The sequence below is a fragment of the Pteronotus mesoamericanus genome, unplaced genomic scaffold (genome assembly GCF_021234165.1).
Source record: "Pteronotus mesoamericanus isolate MK-2021 breed Mesoamerican mustached bat unplaced genomic scaffold, CSHL_Meso_final contig_169, whole genome shotgun sequence".
Lineage (NCBI taxonomy): Eukaryota > Metazoa > Chordata > Mammalia > Chiroptera > Mormoopidae > Pteronotus > Pteronotus mesoamericanus.
In genome coordinates, this window is record NW_026555068.1 from 22813328 (window position 1) to 22836267 (window position 22940).

Here is a 22940-nt window from a genome sequence, read left to right on the forward strand (position 1 = left end):
GCCTAGGAGGATTTTCTATTCCGCTTGCTCGGGAAAAGCGTGATCTGATAGCGCGCTTCCCTTCTGCTGCCCCTGCTGCGAGCAGCCCCGAACCAACCGCAGGGGAGAGAGAGTACGGTCACGCCGCCCTCTCCCGCATCCTCATCGACCCAACCGCAACACCCTATCAACTTGATTTCCTAAGCATGCCTCCGCTTCCCTCACTTTTCTCTATCTGCACCCTCAAAACTGGCTGGGGGCAGACCCTGATAAACCACAGGGCAACTATTACACTGAGCTGCCTGTGTTCTGCGTTGGCGACGGCCCTGAGGTTAGAAGCCTGAGTGCTAGAGGCAGGCGGCCTGGGTTGAGGCCCCAACTCTGCCGCAGGACCGTGGGCCTCCGTGTGCCTGGGCAGTCTCAGCCTGTGACAGGGGGATGCCATTGGGACCGTCCTCAGAAGGTGCCTCTGGGGGTTAAATGACAGTGCGCATGCCTGCTGGTTAGCCCGCTGCCTGGGGTGCAGTGAGAAACCGGTGTGCACTGGCTGTCAATTGCAGTACATTCCACGTACGCGCTTCATACATTCTGACTTATGAACACGTCCAGTGAACTGTGGCTTTGCCTTTGACATCTGCTCTTAAATCTCTTCTCAGGACTCCCTTCAGCTGCTTCTGACAAGGGAACTCTGCCTCCACCAGGCGCCTTGCTCGCTGTCTTTCCCGCCCCTTCCGTTCTCCCATCCTTGGCTTGCAGGGAGCTGAGCAATAGTACTGCCTGGTCCCCTCAGAACTAAGTTCTGGGGCTTCCCCAGATGGAATGGCTATGCTGCTCACAGCCATCTCTGCACTGGACTAATGCTGCCTAGGAGGTGCAAAGGTCAGCTCACTAGTTTTAATCGGTTTAAGCACCCTCCACTCTGCCAAACTGAGCTTGCCTGCTTGCTTGGGGTGGAGAAGCGTCTCCCTAATGCATCACGCCTCCTGTGCTGTTTTGATTCTAGCAGTCTTCCACAAAGTGGTTTTTTTCCCCAACAGGGCACTAAGCCGTTGTTTTTGTTACACAAAGCAAGACTTTACACTGGGTTCAGATTGCATGCATTTCTACAACTACTTACTGTGTTTTAAACTGGTGAAAAATGTACCCTGATGTGTAGATAACATGAAAGAAAAAAATTGGGTTGAGAATGATACCCAATGAGATAAAGTCCATTTAACAAGATCACATATCTCAACTATCTGTTCTATATCTTCCCTTAACAACTGGATTAAAAATTTTAAGATTTGCTACCTCTTTTCATAAAATTTGATGCCTGTAAATGAGGCATGCTTTGAGGGAGGAAAAAATTCACTCTTTAGCAAATCAGATGAGTTTGCTTTGATATACACTGGTTTGGGTGAGTGTATACTATTGTCACAATGCAGAGGAGACAAGAACCAGGGAAATTTTTCAAACTTTTCAATGATTTATTGCATTATTACTTTATCCTAACTTTGTTCCTGTCCAATATCAAACTGTTAGTCACACTACCTGTAAGACAATTGGAAAAGGATGAATATATTTATTTTTGAAGTTTAATTGATTTTCTTTCTTTTCTTGATTGAATTAGCTAAGGGATGGTAAGTTCTCTGTAAATCGACTGCAATACAAGTGTAAGAGGATTTTATTTTTATTAGCAGTAATCTTGCCCACAACTCAAGACTGTATTAGCAGAAACAAAATACAACTACATAGGCCTGATTTTAAAATAAGCCACTGTCTCCAAGCATGGAGAGCAGTCATTTTAGGATTGTGAAGTCAAGTTTACATAAGTCACTGGTTGGAACACACAGGCAGAGAATGGAGTGTAAAAATGTTCAACAAATGCACGCAACTGACCAAACCACGGTGGACTCGGCCATGGGAAACTAGGGAGTATTAGGGTAGAGCCTTCCAGTCCCAGCTGGGCTGCAGAGTGCAAGCGGAACCCTCCCGGGCAGGCTCTTGCAGAAACACACAGACACCTGCAGCGGGGCAGGACGGAGCACCAGCTGATCCGAGGAAGAATTCCTCCTTTCCTACCGGGGAGAACGGCTTCCTCACCCCCAGCTGTTCTAACCGCTCCCGGCGCCCGTTCTAACGGTGAAAACCATGTTTGTGAGCACCCTCGGGAGGCTGTGAGAAGCTCTGGAGGCCTGTTCCAAGCTCACGCACACGCACTCGGCCCCTGCAGAGTCCCAGGCCTCGCCCATAAAAGGTGGGGCTGCGGCACCTGGGCCTCGGCGCATTGTGCCCGCGGTGGTTTTCCACCGCTAATCTAGAATAGTAGGCGATCACTTATAGCCTCCAAACCCGAGTCAGAGGGCCGGACACCAACCCACGAAAATAACCCTGTCATCTCGAGGGAGAAAATGTAAGCGCTGCACGTCAGCGCCCTTTGAGCGAGCCTCGTTTTCCTAGACAGGGACCTACCTTGCCGGCTGTACTCATCCGCTTCCCGGTGCACCAGGTCCTTGACTCTGTTTCCGTAGAGCAGCCGGGAGGAATCGTGGTCGAAGGCTTTCAGGGTCTCGCTGGAGCTGTAGGACTTCTGCGTGGGCACCCGGCACTCCTCGTTGTCCGCCGAGGAGTTGGTGTGCCGCCGCTCCTTCTCCCGCCTGCTCTTGGTCAGCGAGCAGTAGGGCCGGCGCTCCTTCACATCCATACTTCATGCCCTCGGGGCCCGCATCAGTCCCGCGCGGCGCCGGCGCTGCGGCTCACGGTGCGGCTCGCGCAGGCCTCCCTGCGGAGAGAACAGCGGGCAGGGCGTCAGCACAGCGCGCACGGCGGCCACGGCCCAGCCTGCGCGGCCGGGAGACCGGCGCGCGGCGCGCAGCGTCGAGCAGGTCGGGACCCGCAAGGAGTGACCTTGTGCAATCAGTGCAAAGCGTCCTGCATTACCGTGAGTCGAGACGCGTTTCCGTTAATGAGAGTTTTGGGAGCTTGTTCGAGCTACTGTGTCTGATTTTTCACATTAATACAAAATAAAATAAAATAAAATAAAATAAAATAAAATAAAATAAAATAAAATAAAATAAAATAAAATAAAATAAAATAACAAATTGGAGCTCAAGCGCAGTTTGGACCCCAGAAACCAGCTTGAAAGTGGCCTCCATCTGTTTGTTAAATTTTCCGCAACGGAAATGTTTTCTCCTGTAGCATTTCCTTCATTTATAAATACACGTCCTTTCTTTTTCTTACAAAAACGTATACGATTTTCATTTTTTTCCTTTTTTTTTTTTTAAAGAGCAGGAACAAATTGGGAGCCTCTCAGAACAGCCACTTGGTCAAAGGCACTGAACAGTGTATTATTTTTTTCAGACTTTTCCTTCGAAGGGCTCGGTTTTCATATTTCAAGGACCAAAATGCCCTGAATTGTGGGGAAAGCTGGTCCTTCTCTCCTACTCTTCTCTTTAACATACATTTTCCTCTCTAGGAAATGAATTTAATCAGCGTTATCTCGGTATTTAAGGCAGTGCAAGTGGCTAAGGCGATGGGGTAGTTTCTTGCAGCGGACGGACGGCGGCAAGACGTTAGGAGGCGCGAAAGGCGAGTCGTGTTTCTGCGCCCAGCACCTCTTTTTCTTGAAGTTGCTGGACTTGCCAGGGAGGCGTGGGGAGAAAGGCGGCGCTGCCTCACGCGTGGGGCCAGCGAAGGGACAGCTGCCCGGAGCTGGTGGCCTTTTAAACAGCCTTCCTTTGTCTTTACCCTTCCTCATCTTGTCTTTCCTTCTCATCTGAAGGTTCCTCAAGGCCTTGGCTTCAGCCATCAATGTCCCCCTCCCCCCACCCCACTCCTTTTTCCCTCGATTCCATTTTTATGGGGGCGATTCCAGCATCCACGTGGGACAAATGATTGCCGGTGGCCGCGGGGCTTCTCCGGGTCTCTACCCCCTCAGGGCTGTGACTTCTAGTTCGATACGTTCTCCCCGCAGAGTCGCCTCTCCATCCTCTTCACCGTCGGCCGGCTGTCGTCACGCACGCCATACGCCCCCCAGCGCGCGCGCAGCGCGGGACCTGGAGCCGCTCCTCCCGGGCCGGCTCAGCGCGCCTCCACGCGGCCAGGAGTCCTAACTCTTGCTGAGCTACATTCCAAGCCCTCTGCCCTTCACCGTCAAACTCTTGCCTTCCGTCCTGCTCTAAGGAGAATGGCCGAACTCTGCGAGCTGGAATGACCACGGCAGTTCAGAGCCTCTGTCTGGAAATTTTGGGCTGCTCTTCCTTCTACCTCTTCCACCAAACCCTACCCCTTCCTATCCATATGGCCAGGAGCGGTTAAACTGCATGGGCCCCGCATCACCCTGCTGTTGAAATGTCCGGGCTGTGGGGAGCAGCTGCTTATGTTTAGCTTGTTTGTTGAAATGTATCTGGACTTCCTTACCTTTTTCTTCTATTCCATACATCTGATTTAAAAAAAAAAAATACTAATATCATCTACTGACCCCTTCTGATTCATTGCGCTCATTATTCTCTTTACAAATTCTTCTAATAACTCTCAATAGAAATTGAATTTTTCTTATTCTAGCTTTCCTTTCAGTTTAAGACTATAAATAATTTTAAGGTACGGTAACAGAGACTATTTTTTATATAATAGGATTGAAACAACAACAACACAATGAGCAAAATGAAATTTACTCATTCTAGCAAACAAGTTACTTTAGAAAAATATTTATTGAATGACTATTATGTATTAAGGTCTCTTCTATGTGTCAAGGGCATACCACTGAATAGACAATGTCCCTACCCTTGTGAAGTATACCTTTAGTGGGGTTAAAGAAGTACATTCTTTCTAATAGAGTAAATATGCCTGAATTCAACACAAATCTTATTCCAAAGTAGTCTTCATCTCATTGGCTGAAAGCCCATGCAGACCCTAATAACTAAATGGTCATGAAAAAGTTCTTTATTGACCAGGAAAATATTATAATATATGCATTTTTAGGAACAGAGCTTTGAGATTTTGATCACTATAAATGTTCCATTTTTTATTTTGTCCCAAGTTGACACCGATTTTAAAATAAGTGTTTCAATATAGACACTTCTATATGCATTTTTATACTTTAATAATGGACTGATCAAAGCAAGTGAAATTGTGTACATATTTTTAATTTTCTGCTGCAGCTTTGCTTCGATTAGTTAGACCAGGCACTGACTAAATTCTAGTCTGCTGGCCAAATGTGACCCATCACCTGCTTCTGTAAATAAGTTTTACTGAAACACAGCATGTGTATTTCTTTATGTGTTGTCCTTGGCAGTGTTCAAGCAACAAAAACAGCATTGAGTGGTTGTAACAGAGACTGTAGAAAATCAAAATGTGTCTCCCAAAAAGACATGTTGAAGTCTTAATCCCTAGTTCTGTGAATGTGACTTTACCTAGAAATATAGTCTTTGAAGTTAAAATAAAACTAAGCTGAGGTCATACTGGATTAGGATGAGTCCTAAATCCAATGAGAGGCAAGAGAGGGAGATTTGGATACAGAGACATACAGGCAAACAGGGAAGCAGGCCATATGAGGATGGAGGCAGAGATGGAAGGGATGTGGCCACAAGCCAAGGAATGCCAAGGGCTGCCAGCAGCCATCAGATGCTAGACGAGAGTCGTGGAACAGATTCTTCCCGGGAACTCCAGGGAGCGTGTGGCCCTGCCAACACTGTGGCTTCATACTTCTTGCCTTAGGAAGCTAAGACAGGGATCTGATGCCCTGCAAAGTTCAAACTATTCACTCTCTGGCTCTTTATAGAAAAAACTTGCCAATGTCCAACTTAGACCATTCATATTTCCATTCCGTCTTTGTTTGTCCCTTCAGATCTATGAACGTTAAGAGTATTCTTTTTTCTTTATAGGCCACAATACAGTTTTACAATCTAGCAAATGAAATAATCCATAAGTTCTTCAATGTGGTAATATGAACATATATCATTACTACTAAAGATGCATCCTTATGGTAATGTTATGAATGTTTACAAATCAACATTAATAATTAGTAAGAAAAGATCATTTTAGGTATTCTTGTGCCTTATAGGACATCTCTAGCACCAAATATCTGTGTTTTCTTTCTTTGCGAAGCAATTCTCAAGTGCCGTGATAAATCAAGATCTAGTATTCAAATAAACCATCAAAGACAAAGATATTTTGATCTTAGAGATTTCAAACCCTAAAAAGTCCTTTGCATCTGTCTTTCCATTTTTGTACACCATCCAAACTCTGGTTTAATCTAGCGGTAACATTGGCAACCACTGACCTCCCTGATGGAAGTCAATGAGCTCAACATGACTTTAAAAGGCAGTTTTCTGCATTCTCTCCCACCAAGGCTGAAGAAGAGAAGGTTAAAAAGTGCAGCTGCTTAAGTCTTGCTGAACCGTTGGGCAAGTTGATGGAGACCGCACAGTCCTGCCCCGAGAAGAGGTTCACTGTGGGCTACTTAGCATAAAGCATTTAATGACCCGGACCTTAGCTGCACCAGTGGGCAGGGATTTTGAAAAACGAGGAAAACTATTAGGAAGAGAGTTGACCAAACATTTTTTGATTGAACTGGCTACAATATCAAATGATTTGGTTAGTTTTCACTAGCTCCTTGAAAAGCTCCTTTAGAAACCACAACTAGTCTTAAAGCAAATTCCATTACATGGTTTTTTGGTTTTTCTCCATCTCTTGTGATGTATTTGATCGACTGAAGGAGCAGGCAGACAGTCCCTGCTTACGGACATCAGATTTCGGGTGACTGTGTCCTCTATTGCAGATATATTTATATTATTTAAATATGCTATAAAACTTGGATAGAGAACTTAACATTATTACATTGTTTCATAACATGTCCCTAATTCCAAAGAAACATTTTTCAATTGTACTTTTGGAAGTAATCTGATTTTAATTGGACTTTCAATGTCTTTAAAACCCTTCATGCCAATAATTATAATTTATCAGGCCTATAATAAACATTCCTAAAGTCATCTGTACTTCTAAAATTCCATGAGCCTCTGTGTCTATCTAGCAACAGAAATTAAAACAAACATCCAAACCCAAAGGATTAAGGAATCTTTTGGTCGATATCACTCATGCTTCTGTTTTTATTTTCTGTAAGAATTATGCATTTCTGTCTGTTACCTTGAATAACTTCTGCATACACTCTTCTCCTAACTTTATGTAGTTTGAAAAAGCTCACCCAAAAGAATAAGCAGAATTCAGAGAAACGCTAATTTACCCTAACATATTTAAATAGATTAAAGATCTAAATTAAGTTCTTTATATACAGTAGTAAGAAAATTTTGTCTTTTGTTATTCACAATCCATATTTTTCCCATTAAGTTAGTATTTATGATTTATTACTAATTATGTTAATCAAACAGTAAATACAAGTTTGTACACCATAAGAATGTCAAAGTGTTTTCTTTCCTGAATAGCTAGATTGAACACAAGAGGAAATCAATTGCTATTGTTCATTTTAGAAGGAATTTTGCTTCCTGAGGCAAATTCGCAAATCAAAGAACTGAAATAATTGAGCACAAAAATAAAATCATATCGTGGTGATTTTTTTGTATAATGCTAAAGTCAAGCATAAGTAAAATTGGAGCTTACATTTTCAATCAGAACAATGCAAGTGCATTTGGCTATCACGGTTGAGACAGAAAGTTAAAACACAAACAAAACTGAAAAGAAACATAGGGAAAGAGGAGTCAAATATGGGTAACAAAAGTGATGCTTGTTGAGAAGATACAGGTGAAAAGAAAATAAATACAGTAAATTATTAGTGGTTGACAGGGTTAAAACAAGGCAGGCCGCTTTCTTTAAACATGTCAGGAAGTAGAGAGATCATTTGATAGCAATAATAAATAAGAAGTCAGCCTCTGCTTCCAGACCAGATGTCATAACAGATACTGGATGAACCCTCCTGTCTAAATAGAAACAACAACAAAACACATCAAACAAAGATTCCAAGACGAAGAAATGAAGGACAGAGAGCTTTGAGAAATGGGGAAGAGACAAGATGAGCCCTTGAGTACCCTGGGTTGCTGCCTTGAGAGCATTTCCAGGCTACAGCACAGAGAGGAGAGAGCCAGGAGGGGCCCAGGGGACCTTCTAAGCGAAAAAGACAAAACTGGAAGTCTGCCAGACCAGACGGTAAGAACTTGCAGGGTTAAGTGTTGGAGAAAAGAGAGCTGCACGGTGAAAGACCTCTGGAGGTCCGCAGAGGGTCCTTCCTGGAAATTCAGCACAGTGCTGGTCAACACGTGTGCGTGCGGAGATCGCTAGAGGCCAGAGAAAGAGTGAGTTGAGAGGATTAGAGTTAAGTTTCTCAACCTCAGCATCATTGACATTTTAGATGAAAAAATTCCTTTTTCTTATGGGCTCTCCTATAGTACAATGTTTGGCAGCATTCCTAGCCCCTACCCACGAGATTCCAGTAGCACCACGAGGCATGTCAGTAAGAAGTATCTTCAACCATGACCAACTGTGCTCTGGAGGCAAAACTGCCCCCTGACGGACCACTGAGTTAGAGGGAGCAGTATCCAGAGCTCACACAAGGCCAAGAATACTGTACATTTCCATGAGTCAGGCTGGAAAAATTTCATAATGTATTAGGCGATGAACTCAGAAAGGTCTTAGCTTGGTTGTGGGGAATAATTAGCACTAGACTAAACATGGTTCTGGTCCCACTTAAAAATCTTAAAAGCAAGACTAGGAAAGAGCTAACTATTTCAAAGTAGCTTAACTGTCCCATAACAAGCTCGAGAATATAAGAGAAATACAAAAATACCCAGTACTCAGCACAGTAAATCTCAACGTTGGTCATCCAATCAAAGATTAACTGGCATGCCAAGAAGCAGGAAAATAACGAGGAGAAAATATATCAATTGAAACTGACTCAGAACTGACATGGGTGTTAGAATTAATAGACAAAGACATAAAAATAGTTACTATAAATGCACTCAATATGTTCAAAAAGTTAAATGAAGACATAGAAGATATAAAAAGAAGACCCAAATCAAATTTCTAGAGATAAAACCACCATGTCTGAAGTGAATAATGTACTCAGTGGGGTAATGGCAGATTAGAAATTATAGAAGAAAAGGTTAATGAATTAAAGATACGGTCATAGAAACCACACAACATAAAGCACAGAGAAAGAGAATACATAAATAAATGAGATGTGGTACCACTTCAAAAGGCCAATAAAGATGTCATTGGAGTCCCTGAAGGAGAAAACAGAGAAGAGTGAACATAAAGGGGTTTGAAAAAAATAATAACTGAAATACTGTCAAATTGGATAAATACTACAAATCCACAGATCTCATAAGGTCCACAAACCTTAAGCACAAAAAAAGTAAAGAAAATTATACATACCAAGCCATTTGAGTCTTGCTAAAATTTTCAAAACCAGCCATTAAAAATTCTTAAAAGCAGACACGGGAAAAAGGCACATTATATAAGAGCTTCTCACTGGAAATAATGTAAGCAAAATAACAGTAGAGAAACATCTTTAATGTGCTGGGGGAAAAAATACTGTCATCCCAGATATCTATACCCAATGAAACTCTCTCTCAGAAATCAAGGCGAAGTGACTATCTTTTCAGACATACGGAATTGACCACCAGTTCTTTCATTTCAAGAGATGGAATGGTAGCCCTCCAGGCAGAAGGAAAATGACATCAGACAGAAATGTGGATCTTCACAAAGGAATGAACAGTCCTGGAAAGGCAGCTACATGATAAAATGTAGAAGATACTTTTCTTACTATATAAATCTCTTTAAAAGACAGATGATGGGTTAAAGAAAATCGTAATTGTGGTGGATTTTGTAACATATGTGTAACCAAAATGTATTGCAACAATAGCATAAAGGAAGAGAGGAGAGGAATAGACGTTTACTATTGTAAGGTTTTTATATTATTCGTGAAGTGGCATAATACCACCTCAAGGTACATTGTGTTGTACTAAAGGTATATACTTTAAATCTTAAAGCCATCACTAAAATAAAGCACAACTTAGAGCTAATAAGCCTACGACCAAAAAAAAAAAAAAAAAAAAAGATAGAATCATAAAAAACTGGAAGCATAAAAAATATTCAACTAATCCATGGGAGGTAGGAAAAGAAGGACAAAGAACAGATGGGGCAAATCCAATCCGAGTAGCAAGATAATAGACTTAAACCTAACTAGGCCAATAATCACCTCAAAGGTAAATGGTTTAAACGCCCACTTAGTGCAGAGATTTTGAATAAAAAAAAAAAAATTATACGCTTCTCCCAGGAAACATACTTAAACATAAAGACGCACACATGTCAAAAGAAAACCTAACCTTGACGGCCAAACGCCGACAGGGTGAAGGCAGCGTGGGTGAGGGGGCCGCGACCTGAGGGAACCGAGGGTCGGGTGCAGAGTGTCGGGGGGCGGGCTCGCAGGCCACTCCTGTTCTCCCAGGGACGGGAGACCAGGGCAGAGTTTCAAACGGGGCACCGACGAGATCAGTCCCCTTTCCGGGTGGGAAATCACTCCCTGGCCGAAGTCTGGAGCAGAAGCAGGAAGACTCAGAGGCAGATCTTTGCGGCCGTCCAGGCAAGCGAAGGGTGGGTACCCTGGACCAGGGAGCCTGTGACGCCGGGGAGATGTACAGGAGTGGGTGGCCTGAGAGGAGGGCGGGGGCGGCCAGGGGGGCTGGGATGGGCGGACAGGAGAGCGAGGCCGAGCGGAGTCCCGCGTGACGACCAGGGGCTGGCTCCGTCCGCGGCGGAGAGACCAGGGGGCCACCCCTAAATACATTCAATGCGCCCCCCCGCCCCGGTTCTTGCTTTCTCCTCCATTTGAAACATGTATTACACGGTAATGTTTGTTCTTTGTGAAAACTAGAAAATACAGATAAGCGCCCTCAAAATCATTAAAATTATTGTCCTCAACATGTTTCAGAATTTTTCAATGCATATGCATGTGTAAACATGTGTCATATACGTATATGTTTAATATAAATGATCTTGTAGCCCATTTTTACTTAACATATTGTGAACATTTTCATGTGAGTAAAGATATTTGTCTTTAATAAATAAATAAATAGGAAGCTTATTGTTTTAAAACTCAAAATTCTTCTCTGTCCTTTATCATGGATAGCAAATAGGCAAAATTAGATAATGAAACAAATAGAAGCTTATACTAAAATAGCTACTGAATAAATGAATGCTGGAAAATTTTTAATTGGAAAATATATAGAACAGTGCCTCAGGCTATAAGAAAAGTGGCTTAAATCTGATCAAATCATTAAAAATTTTTTCAAAATTATTTATATGGAGAAGGAAAAGAAACTGGAAGAGATCAGAGAAAAAATATGGATAATGAGGCTAATCTACCCAGTAATGTAAGGTGGAAATATATTCTATTTTTTAAAATAAAGTAATTCATTTGCATAGTTTGAAATTAAGAATGATTCTGTTTCACCTGATAAAATTTATGGGCAATAGTAATATTATATATGTATATAAACAGTAATATATCTTAGTACAGTTATTACCTAGTTTATGGTTATGACGGTATAAATAGCTGAGGGAGAGGCTGTAATCTCCAGATTTAGAATAGGTGGAAAAGGTGCTCTAGAATCCAACACATCGAAGCCAAATGCAGCCTTCTTACCTTGCAGACCTGTAAAGTGTAAGTAAATCTCTCTCCGTTTGCCTATCGGCCTGGATCAACCAATATCCATCCTATTTACTTAAGCATTTTTAGGACGATTTAATCCTGAATCCTGAATACAGAGACTGCCACTTTATTAGCCTGTGTTTTACCATGGGCCAGACTCTTGAAAATTTTGCCAAAAATACTATCTGAATAAAAGGGAAAATCCAGGAAACAGTTATGTGTCATGTAGATGATACTATGTCATCCAAATGGCTTTCAATATACAGCAGGTAAAAAAACCAAGGGCAACTTGGTTATCATTCCATGTACTGTCCTGATTGAACGGTGTTACAGAATTTCCTGCTACCTTCAACATGAGGAAATGTGAGAAACTAAAAAAATGTCAAGTGAGACAACCAGAGGTGCCCTTCCGTGTCTTTCTTTGAAAAGATGCCAAACTGTAAGGTCTGGGCAGCATCAGCTCTAAATTCAAACTTTACTCATAATGAGAGAAAAAGGAGCAAGCCTCCCGGGTGGTTTACAAACACCTACAGCTTGCTCTACCATGGAGTGGCTCAGAGATGGCCTGGGGACAGTTGGGAGCGTCGTAAGCAAGGGGGGCACCTTCTTCGATGAAGAGCTAATACTATTTCCCTAAGTGCTGGACATAGTCCTCTCTTTCAGAGTGGACATAAAAGCTCCTCGATGAATTATTAATTTCAATCTTGATTATTTATGGAGTGCTTAAAATACTCCAGGTGCTTTACTTATTATGACCTCACTTAATCCTCACAACAGCCTTGCTAGGTAAGAATTACAAACCCCATTTTCACATGAGGGAACTAAGGCCCAGGAAGATTCATTGATTTCTACTACCGTCTGGAAGTAGACGAGTGGAATTTGAACACATTTCAGTTTCATTCCAAATCTGCACTTTTAACCACTAGACTCTACTGCCAAACCTTAGAACAAAAAGGGAATTTAAGCAATAAAAAAGTATTTTTTTAAGTTCAAAGAAAAAGAGAGAAATGACAGCAAAGAGTTTGACAAACTGTCAGGATGTCAACAGACGTTCTATTAACAAACTCAACAAAGGTCGTCGTATCGAAAATACCATGATAATTAAATTTACAGAGATCATAGCACCAGGGAGACAAAAGGAAAAGGCAAGCGAAATTTAACTGAGGTGTAAGAGAGGTGGAAAATTCAAGACCAAATTAAAAAGATAACATATACTGGAAACATTTTCAAGCTTCGGGGAAAAGACAATGAAACACATGGTACCTCCTGGCATCACGTGTCCCAGAGGAAGCCTTTGTCACAGTTCCCTCAGCCTGTCTCCCATCCATGTGCTTCAGTCACCAGAGGAGGAAGGCTCACCCACATCACTGTCACCTTTGTCCTGCCAATTTTGCTGTAGGCCCCATGTTTCTCCAAATAAATACCCGTCTCTTGCATCGGTTTCCCAGGGCTCCAGGGGGAGCACCTCTGATCCTGGGGCTGAGGAACTGCATAGACCCTTCCTGCACAGAATCTCAGTGACTGGCTCAGGAATGGGCCTGTGACCTAATTCAGGCCAACAAGGGTCAGCCCCAGGGCAGGTGAGAAAGCTACTGGGAACGCGTCCACTCAAAACCCCCGAATGAGGAGGTGTCGGTCTGGGAGAATGAAGACCAGGAGGCTGCTGGTGTTTTTGTCACAGTGTAGAAAACGCCTTCCTGCTGCTAAGTCTACCTCAAAGAAAACAGGCCTGAGAGAGACAGGGGGGGGGGGGGAGGGAGGGAGGAGGAAGAGAGGGAGGGAGGGGGGAGAAGGGGAGAGAGAGGGAGGGAGAGAGAGAGCGGAGGGAGAGAAAAATGTGAGTTTGAACCAAGAAGTTCTTACTCTGATTTTTTAACTAAAAAAAAAAAAAAAATCTATTACTAATACAGCTCGGGAGGAAATACAGGACAGGTTTTTGATCAGACAGATTTGTGTCTAAAGTCGAGCTTCACCATTTACAATTTATGTGACTTATGACCTTGGACAGGTTATTAAATTCCCTGAGATTTGGTTTCCTGTATTTCATTCTCTAAAATGCATATGACAATATCCTTTTTATGGAGATATTTTGACGATTAAATGAAATACAGTTTTAAAAGCACAGCCATTGGCATATAACCTCCTATGTACTTGATAAGAACCCCTTATTCTAATTAAATTCAAAAACATTGTCCAGTGTCCAAGAATAATGTCAGTGTCATTAGGCTTATCGGAGGAAGCTGGGATGGGGGAAATGAACAAAAGGATTATACATCTGTAGTGAAATGGGTATTTTGCTAAAAATGTTTGAATGGAATTTGGGTTTTGAATTTTTATGAGCTTATTCAGAAATGCTATGTCATTAAATGAGAAAAAAATAGTTCCCACACCGATAACATCAAAATGAGTTCATCTATAATGTTATCCAAATATTTATGTCTCGGTCCTCGAAGGCCCTAGACAAACCCAGGAAGGACTTTCAAGAGGGGCAATGAAACTGATTAAGAGTCCCTAGATTGAAAGAACTGTGTGAGGTTTATTTTAGTAACAAGGAGGTAGAGACCTGATAACTACCCACAAGCACTTGGAGAACGAGAGATAAGGGCAGTTATTCATGCCTCCGCCACCCCCAGGCAGAACTGCTGGAATAAACATATCCTCCGTCTACTGCCCACCAGATTAATTTTCATCTCAGTCTGAAAAACACCAAGCCAGCCAAGAGGCACCTTCTTCCCGGAGCCCTGGAGAGCAGGAAATTCCACGTCAGCGCTGGGTCTCCCCGTGGAGTGGGAGGGAGAGCGGACCCGGAGTCCCAACTGCCGCGTCCTCCTGGGGCTGATGCTCTAGGGAGGTCAGGTTAAGCCCTGAGTTGCTTCAGGGTTTCAAACACCTTTGTGTCCAGTCCCGCCGCTGGCTTTGCCTGAAGAACTATAGAAGCCTTCTTGGCTCCCCACGGGGACAGTGGGGGCCGGGGCCGGCATGGACTCAGTCTCTAAGGCGTGGGAAAAAGGACCAACACTTTCACAGCCAGTCTGGCAAGCGGTCTGTGCACTTACTCTGGAGGATTCAATTCTCTTTCATAGTTTTCTTCTTTGGTGTTAATTTGCTTTTAAATAAACTTCCATGCCACACTATCAGGATGTATAAACATGCTTGACTTGGTCGAGTCTCTCATAGGAATATCATGTTTTGACATCTCCAGTTTCATCTCCAGTTTTGTCCCGCACCTGAAAGTGCGTATGCGTGACCTGCTCAAATAGTGAGACTTCAGGTGCTGCCAGAGAGTCCAGGAAAAATAGAAAAAGTATATCCAATTCGTCAGCTCTTCTGGATTGCCTGAATGTTTCCTGTCACAAAGACAAATCTGAGCATAAGGTATAATGTTCATGAAAAATTGTATGAGTCGGGTTCGCTTGGTCAGACCCAGGCCGGCTTGCTGGGGGCACCTGCTGAGGGACGAGAGCCATTGCCCAGTCCAGCTGCATTCGCTTAAAGAGGACCCTCTCAGTAACGAGCACCGAGACCACCGAGCAGTCAGTAACCCGATCAGAAGCATGATTTTCATGCTGTGACCAGAGGCAGTTTTAAGGCGAGGCAGGTAGAAGCGTTGCCTCCCCGGATGTCAGCTGAAGCAGGGTTCTTCCAGTCCCTTCCCAACCGCAAAAGGGCAGGGCTGGCCAGACGGTCCCCACGGGCCCAGGGAGAAATTCAGTGTCCTTGGTTTCCTGCCAACTGCTTGCCACCAAGTCAAGAGGCTGGGCTTTTGCTGCTGTATTTCACCCCTTGATGGTATATTCTAGACAATTGTTAAAAACCACACTTTGCGGGTAAGCTAATGAATTGGGGTTACTCGATAAATACTGAATCGCCTAACAATTTGGAGTAAGTCAATTTGGTTCACATTCCTTGAAGAAAAAAAAAAAAAAGGCATGACTAAAACGCTGTCGGTAGTCCGTGTTGAGAAAATACGATCTAATTTTGCCAACTATGGCTTTGCTTTAAAGAATACTTTCGCTTACAGTTCATCTCATTAAATGATAGTTATGATATCAGTTTAGTTATAGTTATAACCCACACACCAGGAGGATTTTAAAATTAATTTGGATGGAGCACAAAGGAAAGGACTGCAACTGACAAGAACACTTCTCTCAGGGGAGAGCTCCGCCCCTCTTCCATCACCCTCCCCAGTGGGCCCAGCTCGCTCTCGCAGGCTTGGGGCAGCGCTTCTGCAACCAGGAGGTGTAGTATTTTAATACTCATTTAATTTCTGGTCCCTCTACTTTGAACTACCAGTAGGTGGCCAATTAGCACTGATGACAGTCATTATTGTGCATCATGGAATAATGGACACCTTGTGCATCATGGAATAATGGACACCTGTCACCTATGAACCCGAGACTATGAGCCTGATTTCACGTGAGTCACCAAGCAGTGATGACGACTAGTCGTAATTCATCTACACCGCGCTTCTTCCCACTCCACCCTCTCCCCCTTCACAACCCCCACTACCCTCTGTGGACACATATGCAGTGCTGATACCATTACACAAAAGAGAAATTGCGAACACAAGGATTTCCATGACTATTCTCAGAAACCAGCCGCACTTCACTGGATTATTTCTGCGGTATATGGCAGTAAACATGCAATGTGGAATATATTTTAATTGCTGTGATGTAAATGAGACTTTGGGGTCACGTTACAGAGCGTTAACTGAAGGATCCAGCTATGACTCGAGCGCGCCTGCAGGACCTTTAAGTCGTGACGGGAAATTGCAGCATTCAATCGAGGAGTTTCAACGCCGCATTCCCCCCAGGTTTATTCCCGTTTGGCAACGTGATGCCACTTTCGACTGATGTACACAATGCCTCCTGCGCTCACACTTCGCCTACAGATCCTGTCTGGTACGCACCGTTGGGAAACCACGGAGCCCTAGGCGGGGGGAGAGTCACACAACTGAGGCATGTCCCCACGCTGACACTGTCAGAAGTCCTCAGGCACTCCACGACCCCACTCAGGTGGGGCTCAGAAAAGTGGGAGTATCAAATATCCGTCCAATAATAAGAATTAGAAATGCATAGAAAATGCCCAAATGCTTATACTTGAATTTCCCGTTAAAATATTTTGTTATAAACTCTCCATGAGAAAGGCTTCTAGATAATTCAAGAGAGATTCAAGTAGTAAATACGAGATTAACTTATGACAACAAGATGCTTATCACCCTGACTGATGTGGCTCAGTGGATTGGGGGATGTCCTGCAAACCAAGAGGCTGCAGGTTCGATTCCTGGTCAGGGCACAGGCCTGGGTTGCGGGGACGTGAGAGGCAACCAATTGATGTTTCTCTCACACGTCGATGCTTCTCTCCCTCTTTCTCCTTCCCTTCCCCTTTCTCTTTAAATAAATAAATAAAATCTTTTTTTTTTTAAAAAAAGAGACTTATCAAGTGTCTTATAATTTACAAACATTCTCATGTATATTCTGATAGTAAGTTGGCTGTGAAAGCCTGGTTACTTAAGGGTAAGGCACCAAAACCGGAAAAGCTGTCTCCAGTGTAAGAAGGGCGTACTGTCCTGCCAGGCGCGGACTGGGGGGACTGTATTTCTTCCCCTTGGGTACGTGAAGTCCAGGTCAATGGAACTCCTGTGCTGGAGGGAAGAAGGTGAGCCAGGTCCCCCGCCGCCTGACATGGCCAGACCCTCTCCGTACGATACACCTGTGCAGATGGGGCAGCATTCTTGGGCCAGGCCCACCGTGGTCAGATCTGCAGCCCACGGGGAGTTAGCAACCACGTTATGAAAATGTCTTTCCCTCCACCTGTTCCTAAGCTGCAGAGACACCCCTTGCTTGGAAGGCCCACAACAAAAGGCACGAGAGGGGCTCCTAAGGAAGAAGTCCCTCATCAAAGCCACATAGAAGGGGCTTGGTTTGTACGTTGAATGCTCTGGTGGGCATCAGCCTTCCATCCACGGCCAAGGCAGAGACAAATGGCTTTGCAGCAGCAAAGGGTCCGACCAGGGGGAAGAACTAAAACCTGAATCGAAATGGCAGTAAAGGACAGTGGCCGTAAAGGAGGATACTCTGTAGCTAAAATGTCTATAAACCGAATGCCATCAAAATACAGAGTCTGAATATAACAAACTCTCACTTCCCTGCGGGGAACGTCTCCTCGGTCTGATTGCCCCTCATTTTCTAGTTCGGCAAATTCTCCATCACACTGTTCATGGCACATTGTGAAATACCAAACACTTTGGTGGAATAAAAGCCCGCAAACAGCACTGAAAAGTCATCCACAACCTAAGGCAATTATTCCTATAGTAAATCAGCGTCTCACAGTGTTGATACAGGAAGAAGGGCCGTTTTGGTTAATCGCACGCTTGCCTCGCTGGCCCTTCGTCCTCAGTACCTGTGAACAGCCTGTTGCCTTCTGGGTGGAGCTGTTGACGGCCCTCACCACTTCCTCGTCGATGCTTTCATGCCAGCTCGCTCACACGGCTCAGTAGAAATGGTTCATTCCTGGGGCTGGCCTGGCAGCGTGGTGCTCAGCACCAGCCAAGAGTACTGCGTTCTCAACCAGTGCCTCTCAGCTTTCTGGATGCTAGAAACCCAATCAACCTGTGTCTTCTTGATGCAGGGGGAAAAAAAAAAAGAAGAAGAACCTTGACAAACTGAACTCAATTTGGCAGCGGCCCTTACTCAGCGGCAGCACTGAGGACGCCAAGGCGCAGTGGCCGAACACCACGGCAGGGGGGTGAGAGGGCCGTGCTGCCCCACAGGTTCTCTGACTGTGTCCCTGTAAACCATCCTTTCGCTATGTCCCTCCTGGGCCAGAGTGAAAGGTTGAACGTTATTTCGGTCACAGCAGCTAAGAGGCGGGAGGAGCATCCGTCGTAACTGCGCCATCATTTTCTAGTCAATTATTCCACGTGCTTCTCTTCTTCAGAATTCACAGTCACCATCCAAAACTCCTCTCTGCTGTTACGGAACCTTTGTGTCTTGCCCATAGCAGGCTTTCAATAATCAATAATATTTCTTGATTGAGGTGAATGTTGATATCCACCAAAAACCCAACATGAGACAACAGGGCTGATTATAATAGAAAAAATAAATTATCTGAAAAGAGGAGAGAGAAATTGTCCTCAGGGCATCTCTCACTTGCCACTTCTAGATTAGTTCATTGGCTTTCATGTGTTTTATTTCTCCACTATCCCCTATAAAATCTTCATACCCTCGTTCAAATTTTCCTCTTGAACAATAGGAATGTGATGATCTAGCAAGGGAGCTATCGAACAAAATCATGCTTTAACATTTACATGACTCTTATGGTAAAATTTATATCTGGAAAAAAATGGTCATGCGGAATATTCTCATTATTATCATGCAATATCAAAACAGGAGGAGAAATCTTTAAATTAAAAATTACAGCATAGAGTTAACCTCGGGGTGCTACAGCCCTCGGACGCCTGAAAAGCTGTCGAATAGACACCAAGGAAGTTTTGTGTACATAGCTAAAATGTGCCGAGCACTCACTAACTCCTCACTTTCCATGCAGTATCTCATTTAACTTCTACAACAAACCTCCTCTCTCTTACCAGAAAGAAAACCTCCACTCAGAGAAATTAAATAACTCACTCAAGGTCACACAGCAGCTATGTAGCACAGGTGGAGCTCAAGCCCAGATCCACGAGACATAAAATCTGAGCATTGGACCATGACATTATGTCAACTGCCGGGGCAGGTACATGCAGTCACGCCAGAGAAAATAAAATGGGAGATAATACCAATCCTCTTGTTTCACTGTGAAGGCTTTTACGGCAAAGATGATCATCTGCAGAAGTAATAGGAACATTACTCTCTGTCATGCTATTGTTCAGTGGGGTTTGGTTAGAGTCCTGATGTCCGACAGCGCCCAGCGGAGCGGTCATTCCACGGTGGGTCCCAGCACAATAACCAGTATGTGGAAACACAGAGCTGAAAAGTGCTCAAACATCAGAGCTAGTGCAAATAATTTCTGCCATTCATTGTCGCGCTCGACAGCGATAAAAATGCATATACTAATTTCGACAAGGTATGTTTGAATGAAAAGCAAAGCTACCCATGGTTTACGGCAGAGTTTTGAGAGTGCCGGGTTTCATGAGTGAATTTAGGATAGTGGCCGTCCCCGCGAATGCCACAATTCACATAACTAATCACCCATAAAACCTATTACAAACAAACACTAAGAAAAACTCATAAAGCATATGAGAGAGATGAAATTTCCACCTCAATGGCTGACAAAGCGAGATAGATCAAAATCAACTGAGCTGGAAAAATGACAGCGTGAAGAGGTGCTTAGGATGATATGTGGGCAGGATCCTCCATTAGTGAAAGTGATGACTCTCCGTACAGGGATATTTCCGGTCCTCGTATCTGGAAGCTCCGTTCCTAACGACAGAAGTCTGTCTGCTCACATAGAAATGAGGAAGGATGCTTCCAAAGCCAGCGCTCTCCAGAACAGAGGACTATCAGATGAACAGCTCTCCGTACCCACCTTCAGAAGGCCAATTTATCGTGAGCTCTTTAAATATTGTTTTCCAAACCAGTTTCTTGGCTTCAAGTTTTACATCTTCTTTTACTAGTACTGTGGTCAACCCTAAGGAACAATGTTTCTATTTAACTTTTGAAGGAAAAGGCATTCAGTTTTGTTCATGGGAGACCATGGCAGAAGTTTTTTAAAACACACAAAAACTAGCTGTCACGGATTACCAAATATCCTGTGCTACATACTGCACTTTTACATCGGCTCCAGCGAAGCAGAGCCTCCCTGTGAACAGGGGCGAATGCTAGATGAATACATGCTGAATAAATACACGACTGGGAGAATGACCCCACAAAGTATGGCCCATAGGGGCAGGTTCAGATCACAGGGGCACTTTTTCCATGACCTTCACCTTGCAGAGGCACCAACATATAACTGAAGTGCTAACTCTCCTTTCACAAAGGAAAGAGGATTCGAACCACACACGTGGAAAAAGGCGGGGCAAGGCGCAAACACGGAAAAGGCCGTGTAAAACAGTCTGCGGAAGAACCCTAACGAGGACCCCCGTCTTTTTTTCCCTTTAGACGGATTGTCTTCCTTGCTAAATTTTCAGCAAAATAATCACTTTTCCAGTCAAAGAAATTAAATAATCCAGATGGTTTAAGATACTTGGCTAGTATGGCTGATAAAACAACTTACGAGCCTGTCAAAGAAAATAGATTAGTCAAGCGGACCAGCCTTCTTTTTCTGACACTAAAGGCCAAAAGGCACCCTGATGTGCACTGAGGATGCGCAGTGGCCTGGAGCATCCCCTGAGGCCGCACTGTCCCCACCTGCCGCTGGTCTCTCTCAGCAGAGGCCCGGCATCTCCTTGTTCTCATGGTTAAATGCTGCACTCACTCCCCACGCTGCAGCGCAGCCAGATTGTCACTGCAAAGGCAAATGGCATTTTAGGGCTGTTTATGCTCGACTTCCTCTTCCCTGTGTATCCATTCTGTCACTTCAAAACAAGCGTCATTTACAAAAAAAACAAAAAACACACAAAAAAAAACCCAACTATGTCACCTGCAAAAAGCCAGTGGTGTGTTCTATTGTCACACGGGGCTCCTCTCTGATGCTTCCAGGAGTCGGAATTTTTAAAATGTACATTTCTTTTTCATTCCATTGATTATTCATGAGTTAAAAATAATTTTTAAAAAAACATCTGAAATTGACAGTAATGTTTTCCTTGCTAACCTCGATTAACTTCAGCCGCTGTTCTAAATCTCATTGTGCTGCCTGTCAAAACTAAATGGGGGGGAGGATATGTCAAAAACAGAATGGGGGCATATGAAAGCTAGAAATACAGGGAGAATATATATTATTGTTATGGACATTATTTTAAAAATACGGGCCATATCCTACAGAGCGGAGATAAATTCGGTGGTTAGTTGCAGTATTAAGTAAAGGAAGGAAGAAATTTGGGGGGACCCGTACGGAGACGAAGGGACAGTGTAAGCCTTAGCTGTCTGTCCATAATAAACTTCATCTGATTAAAAAGGTCCTGCAAAATGAGGGGATTTTAGCGAAAGGGAACAGGCAGGTAGCTTACTAGTCTTCCTCTCTACTGGGGCTTCATATGCACAAGATTGAATCTTCTTCCTTTTTCTTTCAAATGTATATTTTTCTTTATAAGGGACAGCTTTATAATTCAAAAGCAACAGAGGACTGATAAATAAAAGGAACCCTTTTTTTTTCCCTAAAAAACAACGGCAAGGCTGGAAATGCCAGGCTAAGAGAGATCAAAGTTCATTTCAGCACAAACTGAAGTCAATTATTTTGGAATCCATCATTAAACTGACTTGTTGGTGAAATGGAGAGTCTGTCATCATGTTTCTATCCTTTTCCTTTTTTTATTTTAAATCTGCTGCTTTGCAGAAGTCGAGGGAGAGCGTGTGGATTGAGAGGGGCGTCAGCCTTCCCGCGGTCACGCTTGCAGAGCGGACGCTCCGGAAACCCAGTGTAGCAGAGGCGCCAAATCCCTAAGAGAGTCCTACAGCTGAAGCGGTCAAACACGCAAACACGAAAACACGAAAACATTCCCTTGGCATGTGTCCACCCCGGGCATCTCGCTGAAAAACTAGCAAGTTATGGGATTTACCCGTGAATGCACTAGCAAATGCAAGACGAGGGAAACTCCATCTCAACTTCACTGATTCGCCTTCACCTCCCATTCCGAAGTGGGGGCATGAGCTCTCACTACTGTATCCATTTCACTGTCCCTATGAAAAATCCTCAAGGTGTGTAATTGTCTTGTCAGATCTGCGACCTGGTAATAAGGACCCAACATCTTGGCGTCGTTATTTGTTAAAATGTGGGCCATCAAATCCTATAATTCAAAATATAGAAAAGATCAAATCGAGGTCCTTTTTCCCATCTTTTCAACCATGTGGACTTAGGAGTCCCTTGTCAGTTTCAGCAGAGCTTCCCTCTTCCCCTCCCTCCCTTCTTCTTCCCCTTTTTCAGAAAGGAAACAAACGATTCTGGTAAACAATGGCCTCCTTGAACACAGCATGCCTTCTGCCAGTCCGTACGGAACTGGGAAACAGTCATCCTGCTTGCAGTGTGAAAAAAGACACCCTAATAGCACACGGGAACCTGGCTCTTTCGACCCTCCCGGCCACCCCTCTATCCTCCGCATCCTCACTCATCAGTCATTTTTCAGTCACGTGACCACAGCAGGTAACTTAATTTACGTGTCTCTTCTCTAAAATGAGGGATAATAGCATCCTGCCTTTCTGGAAGTAAAGGGTTGGTTTAAATAATCCCG

At 43.8% G+C, this 22940-nt stretch overlaps 1 protein-coding gene across 1 annotated transcript in view; it reads right to left on the reverse strand.

Annotated features, from left to right (window-relative positions):
* TENM3 (teneurin transmembrane protein 3) overlaps window positions 1-22940 on the reverse strand; it is a 548392-nt gene that overhangs the window by 397466 nt on the left and 127986 nt on the right. The window contains exon 2 of the mRNA XM_054566195.1: window positions 2431-2740. Within this exon, the coding sequence (XP_054422170.1) occupies window positions 2431-2662 (232 nt within the window). The 5' untranslated portion in view covers window positions 2663-2740. The remainder of the gene's footprint in view (window positions 1-2430; window positions 2741-22940) is intronic.